Source organism: Ornithodoros turicata, chromosome 5, assembly GCF_037126465.1.
Source record: "Ornithodoros turicata isolate Travis chromosome 5, ASM3712646v1, whole genome shotgun sequence".
NCBI lineage: Eukaryota > Metazoa > Arthropoda > Arachnida > Ixodida > Argasidae > Ornithodoros > Ornithodoros turicata.
The window spans coordinates 68,984,507-69,003,977 of NC_088205.1; the positions used below are offsets into that span (position 1 = coordinate 68,984,507).

The window sequence follows — 19,471 nt, forward strand, 5'->3', positions numbered from 1 at the left end:
AAAGGCAGACTTAGTTGCCATTTCTGTAGCTTCCCCATAAGCGTGCTTTCGCTATAGAGAGTGGGAGATTCGCACAGAAATCACAAACACATTTCCTTGCACATGAGATATGCTGATATTTTGTTTGCGTACGTTCATGACAAGGATTCGCACCTTTTTGCGCCAAACTGGTGCACATATGGCATGGTCCAGCCTAGACAATACTTGTTTTCAATATAGAATTTCACACGGATATCCAAGTAGATTGGAATGAGAACGCAAATGTCCGTTTCTCCTTGCCACATTTAACTACACCCATTTACTGCTCCAAATGTGTACAATGCTTCAATCCCAGGCCTGCATGACATGTAGCATATCTATTTGCAACGTGAAAGCAGTGATACAGGTTTTTACATGCAGACTCACTGTACATGCAAACTCGACACAAGGTTCTGCATGCAAAGTTTCACTTTTGCTTCAAAAAGTTTGTTTTCATCAAGCATAAAAATAAACATATTAAAACGGCAAAATCAATTTCAAATCAAGTGCAAAAATAATTACAGAAGGCACTCTTAACACCTGTTCTCGGTGGCTTCCATCTATTACTCATCTAGAACTGAAGGCAAACGGAAGAGGTACTGCCATCATAAGACACTCCCCGTACTGCCAAATCACGATATGAGACACTTGTCTGCACATTTCTTGCATTCGTGCCTTAGTGGATTACCCTGATTGTGTGCACAGGGCAATGAGCACCTGTGTCTGCACTTAGCAATAATATTAGAACACCGCATCTGGCAACTGCTGTTGTCTGAGCACCTCCTAGAAACAGAATGGCCGCATTCTAGCTGTTTCACCACAACCACACTGCACGAGGCGCTTCTCAACTCTGCACCACAATCCATCCACAATTGGTGACCGCAAGCAAGCGTTCTCTCAACACGTTCCTTGCAAGGCAAATCGCACGAAGAGCACGCCCGACGAACTAAATGCCCACAGGGCATACGTTTCTCCACAATTTGTTGGCACGGAAACTTCTTTCTCATGCAGCAAACAACCTCTGCCTTGTGGCCGCAGTCAAGTGTGGCGCCAAGTTCTCTGCACTGGTAATTCAGGCGATCAGTTGATACGGACGAGCAAGGAAACTCCACGTGGTGTTCACAGTCTGGAAGCTTAGTGCGCACTCTTACGTTACAGGACTTTGATTTCCAATAGTTGGAAGTTGCCATCCAGCACTCAAGCACCACGGTGTGGCCACAGGGAAGTTCTTTCTCTACCTCCAGGGTACACATGGATGTATCGCAACAAGTTCTGGTAACACGATGGCCACAAGGGAGTGTCTGGGTAACACGCTGCTGACACAAAAATCTTTTCTGCTCGTGACAGAGGATGGAAGCTGAATGCCCGCAGCTTAGAGTGGACACACGCTCCATGCACTGGTAAGTCAAGCGATCCCTGTCCTTTGAAAAGCAGGGGAACTCTGCATGGTGTTCACAGTTTGGAAGCGTCGCTCGAACCATTACATTACATGGAGGAAGGCGTAGGCTCCTATTTAGATGCAGCAAGGGGTCGGCAGCAGCGTACAATGCTGCATCGCTGCAGCACGCCATTCCTGAGTGTCCGCAAGAGAGGGTGACACTAACTTGTTCTTCGCACCGCTGAATGTGTGCTCCCGTGTGGCATCCACCAGAGCAGGTGTGACCACAATGTAGCGTTTTGCCGCATCGTTCTCTGCAGCTGCCGTTGTCGCTGAACTTTGTCGTAAAGTCTCGAGGGCTTGATATAAAGACAGGCTTCCCTGGGTGCCTGATGCATTCTAAGGTCAGGGGACCCAGTGAGATGTGCCTTGATGCGTTCACAATGTTCTGGAACTCTTCGTCCTCAGGAGGGACATCACCGAAGGCATAAACGGCGCACAGACTACGACTTATTGCAGCAGCAAACATTTTTCCACTAGACTTTGCACTAGCATAGATAACGCTTATCACAGTGCAACGTGGGTACCATGAATGGATGGAAGTGGCCTTAATGTTGACTCCTTTAGCATCCAGAACTGACTGCAAACGATGTAGTGTGTCTCCGTCGGAGTCCAGGGTTAAAACGGCAAGACTACCGTTTCCATATCCATGACTTACAAAGTGAGCTGCAAGCCGAACGAGCATTAACAAGGCCATGTCCCTTTGCTTTATGTTGAAGAACCTTATGGGCTCTTTCACACCCCTTAAAGACAGATCCGTAGAAATGCGTGATACCATGCTTTCACCAGTGCATGCACTTAATACTGTGCAGATGTTCTGTGGCAATACATACTGCATGTTCAGCTCATAGTGCCCAGTAGTACCACCGCTATGATGAACCCGGTGCCACAAAGGGCCATTCACTTGTGCTGCATCAAAGTTGTTTCCAATAAGCACTACTTGCTCGATGCTAGGAAACATGATACCTGGGAGCAGAAAGTCTCCAACCCGTTGGGCTCCAAGTACCATCAGAATCCGTGGGCAGAGTGCCTGTAGTAAAAATCTGTGCTCTACAGCAGCATGGGGGCTTACCACAACAACTGGCTTGCCAACAACTTGAGTTGTCGTGGATTCTTTTGAAAGCCTGTTGTACACTTGACTTTCGCGGGTGACTTGCTCTTGTGCCATGCACAGTTGACGATGGTTAGAACTTCTGAAACGTGATACCCACAAGTTGTACAGAATCCACTTGTCTCTAATGTCGAGGGAGTAGATATCCTTGACGTGCGCCAAATCAGGAAGACACTCGCTTTGAGTGTTGGGAAGCCTCTTCCATAGGTAAATGTTTTTCATGTACACATTCTGCAGGAAGTGCCCTTGCTGCCCTCGCTGCAACTCCATTCTGCCTTGGACCACCCGTTTCCCAAACTTCCTGTTGGAGTTTTCATCATGTTTCAAAATGTCCCAGTAGCGTTTACACACTGCATCATAATTCATTGCTTCAGCATTAGCAACACGCTCGACTTCTTCAGGATTCGTCCCATAAAAGAGCCACTCCCGTACATAATTTCTCTCTTGCCCCAACTTGTGAGAAAATGATCTTGTGAAGTCCTTCAATTCATCTTGATGCAGGACGCGAAGTTCCGGGGCCATAAGGACAGACGCAATGTTGACAACTCTTGCAAGAGCTTCGTCAAGTTGACGTTTCGCATGAACAACATCGGGAGTAGCCGTTGCGGTTTCCCCTAAGGACTTAGGATGCTGAACCACAACGAGATGTTTACCAAGCGTGAAGACTTGCGAGTCAGGGACGCAAGCATTGAAGGGAGAGACGTCTTCTGTGACAATCAATGCCGGCTGCTTTTTTCCGTACCAGACACGTGAGTTGTCCAAAAGCATTCTCACAATGCAGGATGCAAGACGAGTCCCTCCACTTCCAGGCGGTGCATGCACCGTGGTTATGGCGTTCGTAATGGCAGAACGAAGAGCACCGTACTGCCGTTCGTCCAGTGTACTTACGTCGTCTGGCCAGTGACGTCCCGAATGTCCGAGGCTTTCAAAGCGGAGTGGTATCTGGTGCAAAAATATTGAAGATGCCGGAACAGCAGCTGTATACCCACTCAAAATATCGAAGTGTGCTCTCACGGGCTGCTCGCTAAGGGCTGTGGTTAATGCCCAGAAAAAAGAAGCACTCATCCCAGCATCTGCAATCTCCAACTTACTGGCACAGTTCGTGGCAAGCTCAGAATTATACAAAACAGCGAGCACTTCCTTGTTGTGCCTGACCACTTCCCCGTAATAGATCTGCCTCTTTTCGGTGTCTTTTAAGAGTATTACTCTCCCACTGGAGACCTGCGGCTGCGGTTCTAGTGCCCAGCCAAGGCCACGACCTGGTACGAACCTCCGCTCTTTCAAGCAGAAGAAACCAATGGATGTTGCTCCAGTGAGGCACGACCTCAAATGTTCATTAAATGCTCTCAATGACCTGCTGTGCATACCTGTGCCATCAGAGTCTGCACTACGGAGAATTAGTTGCTCATAGGTAGGCAGAAGGAGAGTTGTTCGTTCAGTGTTATTCAGTCTTCCGGGCTCCAAAGTGTCTTGTCCCAAAGTTGATACTTCCAATCCCCGTGAGCGAACGGTTTTTGGTATGGCACCTGCAGAGGTATCCCTCTTACTTGTTCCTGAACCTCCATTTCCTTCGATATCCTCTTCTTGATTTCGATGAAGAGGGCCCCGGCTTCGGCAGGCCGATCCTTGCACTTGAGTCTGTTCAACTGTGGCATCTAGGATGGACGGTGCAGGGCCATCTTCTTGCTGACCACGTTGATAGCTGAAGAGCAATGTGGTATTGGAAGCAGAAGGAATACTAGGTTGGTTTTGAGCTCGGCCTCCGTGCGCCCGTCTCCTCCGTCGTCCTGGCCCGATTTGCTGGTGCTGAAGTGATGTTGCATCATCCCCGGAAGAGCGTTGCTGACCAGAGGTGTGTGCCGCCCTATGTCTGCCGCGGCCACAGCCGCGACCCCGGCCACGTTCGCTGGCAGCAGACATCTATCAGCTGCTGTGGGCAGAGAAAGAACACATTAAAGGATCAAGCAACTGTCATTTAGGACTGCCCGAAACCCTGCTTAGTTCACAGTGCTGCCTGCCACGTAAGATATTTTTATGAATGTTAAGAAATAATTTAATTAAATTAATTAAGCATTATTAATTTAATTAATCAAAATAAATAAAATTAAATATATGAGATATTGTTGATGAATAATGTTTTATCACTGCGAAATCAATCGACCAATCAATCAAATAGAGTTCACTGTTGATCAAAGAAAAATACATAGTGAATATACAGATGGGGGTCCTACAGTTAAAAACCAGTTTCCAATCCAAAAAGTAGTTCCAATCCAACTGAAAAAAACAAACGCTCTGAAAAATTAACATTGTGCTGAGCAGCGAAACCTTGGAGGCAAGGTAGGGAATGACATGGGATGGGCTGGCCCGTAGGCACAGCACAAGCCTATACAGGCTTCTCACAGCTTTTGACCTGGGGATAAGGGACAGCACTTGATCCACTTTATGAGCCTTTATTAGGACTCCCTTTGCTACACCCAAGAACAGAATATGACTGATGACTAAAAAGTCTCCTCGATAGCCTACTAACATCACATAGCCTCCATCTGCTCTCAATGTTCAAAGATGATGAGAGAGTGACCGTGCACCTGGCTGCTTAAGACATGCTGCTGTCTAAAACCAGGCGCTGTGGCTGCCCTCATGAACTAGGCGAGGGCCCAGACCCCGAGGTGGGTTCACGTCCCGTGTGGATTCCCAGCGCCTGGGGGCTAAGCAAGTATCGTGCCCCCAAACAAGACACGTAACAGGAATGCATCAGAACCGCCTCCCTCCAATCCAGCAGACCCCCCAATTCATGGACTTTGCGCTTCAGTTAGCTTCACTTTGGGGCGCCTAGAAAATCGTTCCAACAGCGCCCAACGTTAAAAAGTTGAGATTATTCTTAATTGATAAACAGCTTGACTGTTTTTATTTCCAACTTTCTTTTGTCTCTGTCAATTTGCGCCCAAAAAAAATCTTGGGCTCGGGGTGACCGCCCCTACGGCCCCCCTCACGCTAGCCACTGGTTCTTTGCAAGGCCTACAGTCACTTTATATGAGACCTCTTCACCATTTGCTTCGTGTAGTGTCTGCCTAACTACGCAAATGCGCACAAGAAAAGTTATAGCACAGTTTTCCGTGATACGTGATACTGATTTTTTTTTTAAAATTCCGTATGCAAGGCTCTTTCTCTTCCATGTATTATTTCACTTGTGAACGGGTTCACGAACTTTTTAAAGCCGTAAGCTACACTACACCACACTTGCACCAGTCCATGCACGTGCATGTGCAAAACAAGGTGGCAAAGCAAAGTACTTCAAACATTGTGATCTCACCTGACTTGTGTAAATAGTAATCATATGTGTACAGCGACAAGTTTACTAGGCACCATGCGTGGTGAATACACGAAAGCAACTTGATCGAACTTAGACTGGACCGCTTGGACTTTGACCACTTAGTCACTTGACTTGATTTTCCCACGTTGCCAGCTCTATAGTTTCGGAATAGTTGTCGTGAGACAGCCCTGTTCAGAATCCACAACCCACAACCATGGAGGAACGTCGCCGAGCAACGCAGTAACGCCAGATCGTGTTTTCCTGTCCCTAAGTGACTTCCGGGCGGGAATATCACCGTATCACGTGGAAAGCGCCTGCTGCTCCTGTTTGTGGTGTCAGGGCGTCAACATTCAGATTCAGTTGCTGGTATTTGACTCCGAAGAAGCACTTGAACTGCACAGATATGGGAGAGCCGCAGTGAGCACTTTTTCCTGATGTTATTTAGTTAAACACATCGCAACGCCCACTGAAACATTAGCGTGTAGATGCACACCGTAGGTTGCCAGTTTACGTGTTCGCTTTTTTATGATGGCTTTTGAGCGTGATCGCGTGATGTGCTGGCCTGTAGTGAAAGATCACATTCTACAACAATTCATCGTGTGTCTGTAGTGTATGGCATGCACATAAACGCAAAGATATTCCGAAAGCCGGGACTAGACATAATGATCTAGAAAAGAAATTACACCGACTTCTCATAACAAGCTAACCATTTACTGAAACAGACGTTTCATCTCCCGTCCAGGAGACATCACAACGTGCGTTATAACACGTTACGTTATCAGCCATTGCCCCATTCTCCAGTCCTCAATTGATATGTTGTGAACATATAAAAGCGGTAAAACTTAAGTGCAGAGACAACACGAACCACTGGACTAACAACCACCCTCTACTCGGATTGGCTAATTCTGCAGGAGAATTCTTTAAATCCTCCAGGCATCCTATCGTTTGAGAAAAAACTTGCCACGAAATCTGACATAGATGTTGATGAATGACTTAAAAGTTAATAAAGAAAAACTGACAACGTCAAGTCAAACACGAAAACAAGCTTGCGGAGATCTAGATGTCTCAACTTAAGGATAAAGGAGCACCAGAATCCTCAGGCTTGTGGGTTACAGCAGATTGGCTGAGCACCTCAGACACTGTCATGGATGCATGGCTAAGTTTAAAGAAACAGAAACCCTGTTTAAAAGCAAAAAAAAAGTAGGTGCGCTATCTTTTAAAGAGTGCACTGTCAGTTGTCTTACCTAAAAAAATTGAGCAATTCGTAGTGGAGAGTCTGGTCCGATAGGGATATAAAAATTCACAAAAATAGGGAAAATTGCGACTACGCGTTAGTAACTGCAGTATCCGCCAATTCAAATGGAGGGTGTGGTTTTGGCCATGCTATGTAAGCTGTACGTTTGTTCAGCAGAACTTTTTTTTTCTTGTCTGCAGCGTATCTGACTTCCCTCCTGAAGTTCAACTTCCTTCTGCAGAGAGCAAATATGAGAGCCGAATTTCCGCAGCTCGTTCAGCTTTCCGCAAGGCTTATGGACAGGACCCACTTTTCTTCACTCATGCCCCTGGAAGGGTGAACTTGATTGGGGAACACGTAGACTACTGCGGCTATGCTGTTCTTCCAATGGCCCTGCAGCAGAACATCGTTGTGGCCTGTGCCCCAAATGGCTCCAACACGTTAAACCTTGTCAACGTTGAAGACGGACGTTACCCCAGTCACTCTGAGAAGATGGACTTGTTGAAAATCGACGACATTGCACCGCAGTGGTATCACTATTTTCTTTGCGGCGTCAAAGGAGTCGTAGAAGATGAGGAGGCTGGTGATAGGCCGAGTCGAGTGACTGGGATGGATGTGGTGGCGCATGGCACTGTGCCTCCGTCTGCTGGGCTTTCGAGCTCCAGTGCAGTCGTATGTGTTGCTGCTTTGGCTACACTTTGGTTACAAGGGTAAGTGTGACATGTTCAATGCAGCGCAGATAAAACTACCGCACAGTGTGGATGAGAGTTGCTGTGTTCTCGACAGAGATTGTAATGCTAGAAGCAGTTTGGCTCACTTTTGTAGTGTCGTACTTTATGCTTTTTCTCCTGAAATCCCTCTAGCACCAGAATGAGCAAGATGAGGCTGGCTACGCTGTGCGCAAAAAACGAACGATACATTGGCACTCAAGGGGGAGGCATGGATCAGGCTATTGCATTTTTGGCTGAGCAAGGTTGGTAGAATTTGCCATCTTCACGGGGCAGTGTAATGTTGTCTGTATCCAACCCCATCTAGTAGTGTGCTAGCCAGATTTTTTTTTTGGGGGGGGGGGGGAGGGAGGTTTCTATGGGGACTTTAAATGGGGAAGGAGGATTCTGCCCTTGTTTCCCTCTCCCAAATTTCCTACCGATATGGGGGGGGGGGGTTGAATGCCCTAAACCACCCCTGCTACACCCCTGCCATATCTAGGTAAACAAGACCTGATCACTCGAAAGACGTGACATATGCTGTCTTCGATTGGGGCTGCACTTTTTTGAACTAGTGCAAACTGTGCAAGTTCCTGCATTCGATTCAGTGGTGGTGCAGCCTTTGCGTTACACTTTATTACTCAATTGGAAAAAGTGCAGCTGTAGTGCAGCACGGGTTCACGAAAATGCTGCACCGTCTCCGACGTCCATGCAACGTGGAGCAGACGACATGAAGTACTGTCGTTTTTGGCGATGTTTTGTCACCGATATGGAGCATACTGTCGATAAATGTTTGTTGAGATGGGCCTGTTTTTACTCCTTGAGTCAATTTATAGACAATAATCACTCAGAAAATTGCGATGCAGTGCAGACGTCTGTGAGAAACTATCTGAGGCTTACACTTTTCTATTCGAAAGGGCTCAGCGTACTTTGCACGACAGCAGCACCTGTCGTGCACTTCGTTTGCACTCCTTTGCACTGTCTCTTGCACTTTTTTCGCGTATCGAAGACAGCTATAGTCATTGGGACTCTGTCAATCATGACTGCAGCCGTAGCTATGGAGACAAGCCACTACGAGCTGCACGAACAGCCACCAGTAGCCACAGACAGGCTGAATTTTGAAAACATCAGCGGCAGCGGACCGTCCAGGTAGTCCATGAGCAGTGACAGGAGGCATTAAGCAGGCTTTCTGTATCTAGGCCATGACCTACACGAACTACTAGATTATAACGACCATGTCATAGGAACCCTTCCCAAGTGCCGCATTTGGAGGGTAGCGGTGGCGCTACTCATCGACCCGGTTATTGCTTCCTTAATTTCTGTAATACTTTGTATTTCAGCTCACCTTAGTATTTTTGTACACGCGGTGCACGTCCCACAGGAAATGTTTTCTTGAAAAGTTGATTATCATCATCATTCTACTACGCGTTTTCATAGGAGTGTCCATAGGAGATGTTGCTGTCGTCTGCTTCTGCGTGTTCCAACTTCAATTGTCCAATCATGATGTAGACCTCACGGGCCGATGAGTAGCGCCCCCTAGCGATCCTGCGGATGAGCTTCTCATAGGGGTTCCTGATTATGACATGGTCGTTATCATCTAGTAGGTGGTGTTGGCTGAGCCCATGCATGTTTCCTCTCAGTCTGTAGTGGACAAAGTGTCATGTGTGGTATAGAAGGGCCCCACTTCTGAGGGAGATGGTGGACTGCTGGTCCATTAATTCCAAGTTTTGTATCATTCTTCAATGCAACACTGGTGCTCTAATTTTAAGTTGATACGTTACAGGAAGCGCAAAGCTAATCCAGTTCAACCCCCTAAAAACAACCAACGTTCCCTTACCAAGTGGGGCAACCTTCGTTGTAGCCAATAGCTGCGTCGAAATGAACAAAGCTGCTACCTCCCACTTCAACACTCGTGTTGTCGAGTGCCACCTTGCAGCTAAGGTAACCCATCGAATGAAGCTTTTATGGTTTGAGAATGCTTTCTTTATACTGTAAAATGCTTTTCTCTCCTTTTCCATCCAGCTAATTGCCAAGTCTCAAGGCCTCAATTACGAGAAAAAGCTTCAACTAGCCGATGTTCAGGCAATGCTAAAGACACCTTTGGAAGAAATGGTGGCCTTGGTACAGAACGTGCTGCATCCAGAGCCCTATAAGAGATCAGAGTTGTGCCAACTACTTCAAATGAATGATGCAGAGTTTGAAGCGTTGGTGCTTGGAAAGAACACAAAGCATCTTCAAGAGTTTAAGGCAAGATGTGACAGTAATCTATAGCCTAAACAACTTTCTCAAATCATGGATGGACGTTGTGGTAGTAAAGTACTCCCCTTAGTGCAATGTTTAGGGGTGTGCGAATCCGAATATTTTAAGTCGAATATCGAATCGAACGGGGGGAAAAATTCTGAATACCGAATCGAATATTCGTGCAAAATTTACAATATGTGACTTTCGCACTAAAAGTTTCCATTTTGTGGCCCATGGCTTTAGTGTAATTTTTCTCGCATTAACTGTCACACAAGAGAGACATGCAATTCTTCTGTTTAAAGCCCCTACTCTTTAATTTTACATCAGAGTGCTTCCTGCTTTTCAGGTGAGCATACACTTACTAGAGTGGTTACCTTCATTTCAAAATTTTATGTCAGGCAGTAGCATGTTATACGGATGAGGCTGTAGTTGTTTCAGATGACCACTGGCCATTTGTGAAACAAACGAATTGGCATCCTGCCTCAGCTTTGCCATGAACACCGTTTAGTGTCTTTGCTCTCACCTGAGGAAGTTGCACTGCTGAAATTTTAGACATAAAGGACATCTTTAAAACACCGTTCTTGTTTGTGGGCTGTAGTCATTATTCAAGAGTCCTAACTTTTTAAAGGCAACCTCACAAACATCAAATCAATTGTCTCCCGTCTGCACCGCTAAACTGCACGTGGGAGGGGCGCCACCCCTTCCACAGATGATGTCTACAAAACTAAGTTTGGATACCGTTATCTTAAACTAAACACCGTCTCGCCTGTGTTGGTCCTGCAGCAAGGGCAATTTCGTAAAGCAGGCATCACCTCATGCACGGAAGCATCAGGTGAAGCCTACTTTCGGGTTGTGTCGTTCATATTCGTGGAATAGTCGAATATTCGAAAAATCGAATATTGGATATTCGATTCACGAATCGAATAGTTCGAGCGTGTGATGTTCGATTCGAATTCGAGAACTCGAATATTCGCACACCCCTAGCAATGTTACATTCTTCCATAAAGAAAAAAAAAAAGAAAAAAAACTTGTTGTGATTCGAAGCTATTGGCTGCCACGTGAGTCGCTTGCCATACTACACAGTCCGCTATGACACAATGGGTTAAACTACTGCCACATCACAACATACGTCTGCTTAAATTCTACCTAGTGCTGTGATAGTCTAGTTAGTGAAATTGTTGCTTGCTATTTACTTCAAAAGCATATACGAAGAGGGGAGTCAAGTCCTGTAGATCACATAAACAAAATACAGAAGCTGACACTGAAGATTTTTGTTTAAGTTTAATTTGTACAAGCTTTCGCGTGGAGGTCCACGCGAAAGCTTGTACAAATTAAACTTAAACAAAAATCTTCAGTGTCGGCTTCTGTATTTTGTTTATATTTACTTCAAACTGAAAATACATCTGCCAAGGCTAAAGCAATCAACTGAATTAACTTGCAGCTATACCAGCGAGCGTTGCACGTATACAGTGAAGCAAACCGTGTCTGGCAGTTCAAGGATGTTTGTGACAGGACAGAAACCCTGTCAGAAAATGAGATCCTGACCTCACTGGGCAAGCTCATGAACGAAAGCCACAACAGCTGCCGAGACCTCTACGAATGCAGCCACCCTGATCTAGACCTCTTGGTTCAAACGTCTCTGAGGGCTGGTGCCTTGGGGTCAAGGCTGACAGGCGCAGGGTAAGAATACGTTCGTGGATGAGAGTGCTGCGACAACTAATTGGCGTGCACGTTACTCTTACGCACTATTTTCAGGTGGGGAGGATGTACCGTCACGTTGGTGCCTTCGGAAAAAGTACCCGCGTTTCTGGACCAAGTGAAACAGGAGTTCTACAGAGATAGAGGGATACACGATGCTTTGGACTCCCTAATTTTTGTGACTCAGCCCGGCGAAGGGGCAGCGGTGATTCTTCCCTAGTCTCGAGGGCTCTAATGCTATCTCATACTTTTAAAGGGCATTCCATGTCGAGTCATATAATGTGTGATCATTTTTATTATACACGTTTGTTCTTGAACTTATATCTTGGGGCATTACATACACATCAGTGAGCCTTCAGCAACAATTGCAGAGTGCACAGCCGAAATTCTGTATACAAGACATCCCACTAGGAATGGTATGAAAAGGCAGTCTTTAGTAATATCTAGAGGGTACTTTTACTGCAGATTTTAGAAGGATCAGGGAGCAATTCCTACACAGTGAGGATTTGTGTAAAAGAAACATAAGATTTCAGTACAACTCTGACATGACTCTGAAGTAACAGGCACTTTATGTGTTGGCCCTTAATGTTTTTTTTTTCTTTTTTTTTATCGGGTGGCAAAAAGGTTGGGTTTTATTTCGCGAGCTGTAAAACAGGGTAAAATTGGGTGACACAAGGTGGACAAGAAACAAATTTTCAGGTGAAGGTGCTTCTTGTATTTCAGATGAACATGATCAACACTTCTGAACTGAAATTGAAATGAATAGTGCTTAGCATTCTCCGATGCCCCCATATTGGTGGCTTAATTTGCATTTTTCAAATTTGTATTCGGGGCTTTTTGGGTTTTACCCAGACTGACAGTGGTGCAAATAGGGGTAAAAACGATTTTACTGGGTCAAGCGTTGGAACGCAAAGGCCTATACGTGTGTAATCAAACCCATTTGGGCTAGCACGAGTCCATGTAGATGATCTCAGTGTAGCTTATGCTGTATTCTACAGAAAGGATGGTAGGGTATCCTCACGGAGCATTACAGTAAGTATTTGGTTAATGAGACTCCATAGCAGTCGTCAAGAAAAATGATAAAGGAAGAATGAACCACGAAGTCAGAGTAACTATTTAATACGTAAGCTTTCGGGCAGAGCATGCCATTCTTCAGGTCTGAAGGGAAGAAGGGTCTTCATTCTTTCGTTATTATTATTCTTGACGTCTCAACAAGCAAGCTGGACTGTGTATTACTTTACCCTCTTGATCTCTCCATAGCAGTCAAAGAAAGTACGATATAAACAGTGAGCATGAAGAGTTCCGTGCATGTGAAACATGGACTCTTAATTCTTCCAAAAATAATTTGCACATATAAATTGTATTGAATGAATGGTGCTGGTGCTTTCACACTTAACACGTGTCACGTTGATATAGTCCGTCCCTCTTGTCAGCGAGCCCCACTGGAGGGAGAGCTTAATATCAGCGTGCTGGGGAAAAAACAAAAACTATGCAAACTGCAGCTGTACTGCACAATTTTTATTTTCATCCCAGAGTACATAATTCGAAAATCTCTCAGCCTTGCAATTCAAGTGGACAGTGCTGTACAAAAGTTTACGGAACACTAGCAGCAAACTGGACCATACGGAGTTGCAAGCAGGTAACTGGGTTACCTAGGCACATGTCTGTAAGTCCGTACGGTCCCATTTGCTGCTATTCTGAGTCGAAAGAATGCGTCAGGGATTGTTCTGTAGAATTTTGTCCACCACTGTACAATGCAATGAAACACGGTCAGGTGAATGTGCAGTACCAGTTACATGTTACATTGTCATGCGTTAGTCTGCACGTGTTAGTGTCTTCCTTTAGTGGGGTTCTTTGTCTGGAGTCAACTATGATCATTATCGTTACACTACAAGTTTTTGTGGAGGTAGAGGATGTTGTTAACAAACTCCTCCCAATCCCTACCCCTCTTACCAAGCTTTGCGAATGTGATCGTGAAAGATATGCAAGTATATGTACATGAATGACACAGGCACGCGATGATATAAATGAATAGTCCTGCATTGTGTGAAATTAGGTCTGTGACCCAGCCGAGCCAGACCCTCAGAAACATGCTTATCGGCCCAGGTACGGCCCACAGTGCGGCGTATTTTGTCGGCCTGGAGCACACAGCCAATAAGAAGCCCGGACCAGGCCCGGAGCGCACAGCCAATAAGAAGCCCGGCAGGCCAGGTCAGGCCCGTGCAGGGCTCTAGTTCAGATTTAACAAAGAGACCTCCCATTTGGCGGTTTGTCTCCTCTTTCTGTCCAACGCACCACATTCTTGTTGAAGTTCGTAAGGGATCACTTGACACTGTTCTGCTGACTATCATTATATAGCTTGAACCGATGCAAGAATGAAAACTTTTGCGTGATATGACCCCTGCTGGATGTCTGTTTGACTGCAGTCAGTTTTTGTCAGTGAATAACATTTCAGCAGATAAATTAAGTCTTTAGTGTTAATTAATGTCTGCATGATTTTGTGAGTGCATTTGAAAACTGGTGGTGCAATAGCATGAAAAGGAACATTCCAACTGATCTCGAGCAGATATCGAAGTGTTCTAGCACCATTAGCATGCACTCAGTCCAAATGTGAGACAGGAGATGCTCCATTGCTTGAGTACGACCTTCAAGGCACCTACCTTCAGCTTAGTTTCTGACTGAGCAAAAAGTCTGCGAACAAATTCAGTACCTACCCTCACTACACGATGGCAGCTCCTGTCGTACCACTAAAACCTTCCATGCTAAAACAGCCCCAGTAGGAACAAAAAATCTGTTTGACAACAAGTTTTATGAAAAGCAAGAGCGAGCTATGGGAAGCACTACAGAGATCAAATTAACAAACCAGGAACGAAAGCAAAGTTGCAGATTGGAAAACTAAGTCTTTCTCTGTGGGCATATGAATGGTCTTCTTTGGTTCTGGAATGTTTCCTTGTCCCATATTGTGCATATGAAAGTGAACTTTTCAGGGATTCCCACAAGATCATTAAAAATGGCATACGTGTCTACAAATTCAGTAAAGACTTCCTACTCTGTCAGCCAGAGCATGACGTGCGAAGAGTTTCTTACTAGTCCACCCTTTTTGGTTTTGTGACGTCTTTGAAATTATCTTTCAAATGAGGTTCCAAAAATAAAAATTCAGTGTACATGTTTACTTCTGTTTCTTTGCTCTCAGCTTCATTCCACTATTTTATTCGTTGGCTGTCCCGAAAAATGTGTTGTGGAGAGAGACATATTTGTATTTCTCCTTATCAATTTCCTAACAGCTAGCACATTTGGCAGGAATTAACCTAAAAAAAATACATGAGCATTTTTGGCCTTGGTTTATGAATGGTTTAACCTACATGGGGCAAGGTAAATGTGCTATAGTACTGTTACAGAAAGATAACACTTCTTCTGATAACGAGGCATTCTAAAAATTATATACACAACTATGCAAGATTTTCTCAGGATTTCATTCACTGTCATCACTCCCAGAGTAAGAGCACAAAAGACTGAGACTACTTGTAGACTCCACCTTGGTTATCGCATCACTGCGTACACTATTAGATGTAGCGGGGCAGGGTTCCTCTGGCTTTACCGTCGCTGCAGGCTTAACCTTTACTAGCCCTGCAAGTAACGACTTTGAAGACAGTTTTTTCTTTGAGGCAGTTCCCACAGGTGTTGAAGGAACACCTGGTTCTTGCTTCACTGTAGCTGGGGAACCCTGGAAGAGAAGGTTCGTCAGATTTTGCGGTAGAGCATAGGACAAACTTGTTGCACACACGCAGACCCTGGTGCTTTTGTAAAGCTGTAAAACAGGGTAAAATAATCTGATATCATGTGAAAGAGTAGATCTCCAAGTGAAAAATAATAATAATAATAATTGGGTGTTTACGTCGCGAGACAACTGAGATCATGAGCGACGCCAAGTGAAAAAGGAACAAAAAATGTGGCAAGAAGCAGAGTCCGTGATTAGTGTTCATTCGAGCCTGTATAAGTTCCCACGTTTGCACTTTGTTAGGCTCTCTCGGTTTTCCTGGCTGAACTCAAAGTGACGATGCAAACCGAGGAATAAAAACTGGTTTTACTGGGTCTAACCAACCCTCAAACACGAAGCTCTATGCTCAAATACAGTTGCTGACCGATTTTTCAGACTGCAATTTTTTAGAACAACCACGCAAGCACTATCCAACTCTCCATAGAACCAATCTATTCTTACATTCCGTGTTTTGGAAAACTTCTCTGAGGAACAGCTCAATTTTTCGTATGCTTCGTATGCATGATGATTCTGAGCACACGTCTCCCACAACCGGAGAGAGCCACAACAAGCAGTGTATCTCGAATCATGATACTACATCAAGCAGCTTCAGCAGTTGTTGTGATGCAGTGTGTGTGGCTAATCTTCTTGGTAGTCTGCTGTAACTAACATGCGTGTGCTCAACTGTTCCACTTCAAATGGGTCAAGCTAGTGGGTTTTGGAATGTGAACAATGTAGGTTAATATACGGTCGTGCCCGATTAAAATGGACGCTTTGCCAAAACTGTCCATAAAGCGAGTTATATTAATATCGAATCAACAAGCAATTACAACAAATTAATTGCCACAAAAAATGCGTAGTCGGGGCTTACTCATACATGCAGTGGTGTGCACGATTTGAAGTCGACAAAATGTCAGAATGCCCTCAGAGAAACAGCACGGTTACTAGTAGGCAGGTTGAACCACTGGATCTGTCCCGAACACCTATTTATGTATTTCAGGCATACCGTTAAGACCTGTAGGGCTCTAACAGAAGTTGGTGGGATACAAGGCAAAATGAAAAATAACACGATACAGCTTATGACGTCATGGTGCCCATTGTAGAATCGTTGTTTGCACGTGTCCCCAAACAACACCCTCTCTCTGACCTGACAAAAGAGAGAACCTGAAAGCAAAGGCCTTTCTTGTCCCCCGATAAGATGGAATCCAGACTGTCCTATTTTCTTGTTCTATGCTGGGAAATACTTGCTCAAAGATGACCGAGGCTCCGTCCTTACCGGTGCTGTTCACGATAGCGAGACGGAAACACATTGAACATTTTTTGAACTGCAAAGGTCAAGGTTCTTCAGGTTCAATGGTACGATGAACCTTCAAACTCTTTGACCTATTCGAGCAGGTTCACACACTTCAACACCATTTCAGGGCAATGTGTTTACGGAGATACAGGGCACACATCGGGCGTAAACAAGAAGGCAAACAGGCACGTACCGAATTATTGCATAGCAGTCTGTAGGTAATGATTTAAAAAAAGGGGGGGGGGGACCACATTAACGTTGTAAAGGCATTTTCCGACTTGTCATGGCAATCCTGACAACACCTATCACTATATATATATATATATATAGCTTCAAAAAAGGTAGACTCACAAAGATTTGCCATACGAGTTTTCTCATGTTAATTCACAGTGGAACAGACACAGAAGCGTGTCCGGAAAATGCGTCGGTGACTGTACAGCTAAAACTGAGACTGGGCGCCTCTAAATCTATACGTACTAAATCGTGCCACTCTAATCAGAATCACAGATTAATGCTGCTTAAGTATTTCAGTATACCGCCATGACTCTGCACAGGAGAGAGGGAACTTGAGAAAAACCATGTGACAAAGTGTCTGTCCACTCACAAGGCAGCAATAACGAAGTAAGGGCAATGGTCCACAGCAGTAGCCACATGCACCTCACGTTGAAATGTTGCCCCCCCCCCCCTTTTTTTTTGTGAGAGGGACCAACACGGTCACTCCACGGGTAATAGGGGAAAGAGGGAAACTGGGGAGCTGTGCACACAGCCTGACCTACTTGCATAATGCATCGAGAGTATTAAATTAACGTACCGATATCAATATGTCTGTTGGCTTTTCAAATGGTGCAGCCCACCTTGGCTTTTTGGATACCTCCTCGTCACTTGCATCGTCGTCTTCATCCTTGATTCGTTTCACAATTCCTTCTTCACCTTTTCCAAATACTGATCTTTTGTGAAACGATAGCAATGAAATTAATTCGCTTCTGTTTAGATATTAGGGTCATGTAGCCGTTGTTGCTGCAGATGGAGAGAAAACTGACACACTGTATACCTGACAAATTCTTCATCCTCTTCTTCCTGCCTCTGAAGCATGGTCACCTTATCCTCTCCATATTTCTCGAGCATAGCATCAAAGTTGACGTTTGCCTGCCTCCGGTTGAGGTCCTTCAAATCTTCCAGAGCTTCAATAAGGTCCATTTCTTGCTTGGACATCTCGGTTCTTTTTTCCAACAACTGTGAAGCATACGAGCTGCATAATGTAACTCACGAGACATGGGACTATACACTGACATAGCATATGTTGTCAAAATTAGCATACAATATACATGGGTCAGCGGCGCAGCTAGAAAAATATTTTGGGAGGTGTTCTACGGGGACTTCACATGAGAGAGGAGGATTTCTCTCTCGTTTACCTCTCCCAAATGCACTACCAAAGGTACCATTTTGGGGTATTGCATTGGCAATACCCCAGATGTATATTGTATCCCCCCCCCCGGGTATGTCAGTGCATAGGGTTATGTCATAGATAAAAAAAGGAGGGAAGTGGAAACAGCGTGCTATATTTTGAGCAAAAAATCTGGGAGATATAGATATAGATAGTGAATTCAATTTTGTTTTCCTTTCTTTTTGAAAATGGACGGAACAACCAATAAAGAGAAGCGATAGACGACATATTTACACAACCCACTTCCGCAACTGAAGGGGTACCCACGTAGGAATGTAGCTTCCACAGCCCATATTTTTTTTTTTTTTTTTTTACAAATTCTGAAAAATATGGGGTTCATGGGGTCCATTCGTGTCTCTACTACCTTCATAGGATTGTTCTTTTCTTCTTCCTCTTCTTCTTTCGCCTCTCGCTCGGCTTGCTCCTCTGCCAGCTTCAAAGCCTGGAAGTTTCTGGTTGCACCATGTTCCACGATATAGTCAGCATTTTCAGGATCAGTCTGCAAGACAAGCAAGATCTTCTGTTATGCGGTGTTCCACTGACGTATTGTAATGTAGCACATTCATTAGCATGTAAACTTAAAACGAACACTTACAAAAACGATTACAATGGGGTCAAACCTTGAATGTGATCTCAGCAAGACACCGTGGGCACTTTATGTAAAACCGAAAGATCTTGATGCCGAGGTACTCTTCGTTTTGTACTGTTTCTTTCCTCGAGTTGAACTTCTTCCCTTTGTAAATGTATTCACCGCATGTTGTGCATCTGTTCAAATGAAAGACAATCAAATCACGACTGTTCAGCCCTGTTACAGTAGCTATGGTGCTGAAAATTTTACCGCATATTGCACGGTGCCATTAGACGAACTGTGTACTGCCTGTCCTTTGGAAGTCGAAGCCTCGGGATTTTTCGAGGGTCGAAATCAGGCGGATAATATTTCTGAAATGAGTGAGATGCTCTTACATGTTGAGGTAGCTACCTGATGATTGTCATGGGTCATCAGGCCTTAAAATGTGTCACTTACGTTCAGCACTTTTCTCTCCGACATTGCGCAGTGTTATGCTTAGCTATGCACACGACTACAGAAAGTATTCTTTTGCTTACAACAGTTGTCACAAAACCACAGAACACAAACGGCGATTTTCTAGAACGGCTTGGCTTGGCTAAACAGGCGTTGATGACACATGGTTGGTACCCCATATCGATGTTCTGCCAATGC

The 19,471-nt window shown here is 44.8% G+C and overlaps 3 protein-coding genes across 5 annotated transcripts; 1 reads left to right on the forward strand and 2 right to left on the reverse strand.

Annotated features, from left to right (window-relative positions):
* Positions 1 to 264: 264 nt before the first annotated feature.
* LOC135394656 (uncharacterized) lies at positions 265 to 6,250 on the reverse strand. Of its 2 annotated transcripts, none has more exons than XM_064625506.1 (2): positions 5,878 to 6,250; positions 265 to 4,494 (listed from the first exon to the last, which is right to left on the reverse strand). In XM_064625506.1, the coding sequence occupies exon 2, from the start codon at positions 4,485 to 4,487 to the stop codon at positions 651 to 653; it is 3,837 nt and encodes a 1,278-aa protein (XP_064481576.1). In that variant the 5' UTR covers positions 4,488 to 4,494; positions 5,878 to 6,250; the 3' UTR covers positions 265 to 650. The 2 variants fall into 2 exon arrangements, with proteins under 2 accessions (XP_064481576.1, XP_064481575.1); XM_064625505.1 differs by having other exon boundaries at positions 265 to 4,497.
* LOC135394657 (N-acetylgalactosamine kinase-like) lies at positions 6,129 to 14,929 on the forward strand. Of its 2 annotated transcripts, none has more exons than XM_064625507.1 (7): positions 6,129 to 6,294; positions 7,312 to 7,821; positions 7,975 to 8,084; positions 9,602 to 9,759; positions 9,841 to 10,065; positions 11,501 to 11,739; positions 11,815 to 14,929. In XM_064625507.1, the coding sequence occupies exons 1-7, from the start codon at positions 6,281 to 6,283 to the stop codon at positions 11,975 to 11,977; spliced, it is 1,419 nt and encodes a 472-aa protein (XP_064481577.1). In that variant the 5' UTR covers positions 6,129 to 6,280; the 3' UTR covers positions 11,978 to 14,929. The 2 variants fall into 2 exon arrangements, with proteins under 2 accessions (XP_064481577.1, XP_064481578.1); XM_064625508.1 differs by having other exon boundaries at positions 7,353 to 7,821.
* Positions 13,255 to 19,435, reverse strand: LOC135394658 (splicing factor YJU2-like). Its single transcript, XM_064625509.1, has 7 exons — positions 19,277 to 19,435; positions 19,091 to 19,191; positions 18,873 to 19,017; positions 18,617 to 18,751; positions 17,860 to 18,041; positions 17,620 to 17,755; positions 13,255 to 15,481 (listed from the first exon to the last, which is right to left on the reverse strand). The coding sequence occupies exons 1-7, from the start codon at positions 19,298 to 19,300 to the stop codon at positions 15,230 to 15,232; spliced, it is 975 nt and encodes a 324-aa protein (XP_064481579.1). The 5' UTR covers positions 19,301 to 19,435; the 3' UTR covers positions 13,255 to 15,229.
* Positions 19,436 to 19,471: the final 36 nt, after the last annotated feature.

Excerpts from the sequence above, each read along its gene's own strand:
- LOC135394656 (XM_064625506.1), bottom strand. The coding sequence starts at position 4,487 with ATGTCTGCTGCCAGCGAACGTGGCCGGGGTCGCGGCTGTGGCCGCGGC.
- LOC135394657 (XM_064625507.1), top strand. Across the intron at positions 10,066-11,500 it reads AGCATCTTCAAGAGTTTAAG|CTATACCAGCGAGCGTTGCA; the intron begins GCAAGATGTGAC and ends ATTAACTTGCAG. Across the intron at positions 11,740-11,814 it reads TCAAGGCTGACAGGCGCAGG|GTGGGGAGGATGTACCGTCA; the intron begins GTAAGAATACGT and ends CACTATTTTCAG.
- LOC135394658 (XM_064625509.1), bottom strand. The coding sequence starts at position 19,300 with ATGTCGGAGAGAAAAGTGCTGAAC. Across the intron at positions 19,018-19,090 it reads ATGGCACCGTGCAATATGCG|ATGCACAACATGCGGTGAAT; the intron begins GTAAAATTTTCA and ends TCATTTGAACAG. Across the intron at positions 18,042-18,616 it reads AAAAGAACAATCCTATGAAG|TTGTTGGAAAAAAGAACCGA; the intron begins GTAGTAGAGACA and ends TATGCTTCACAG.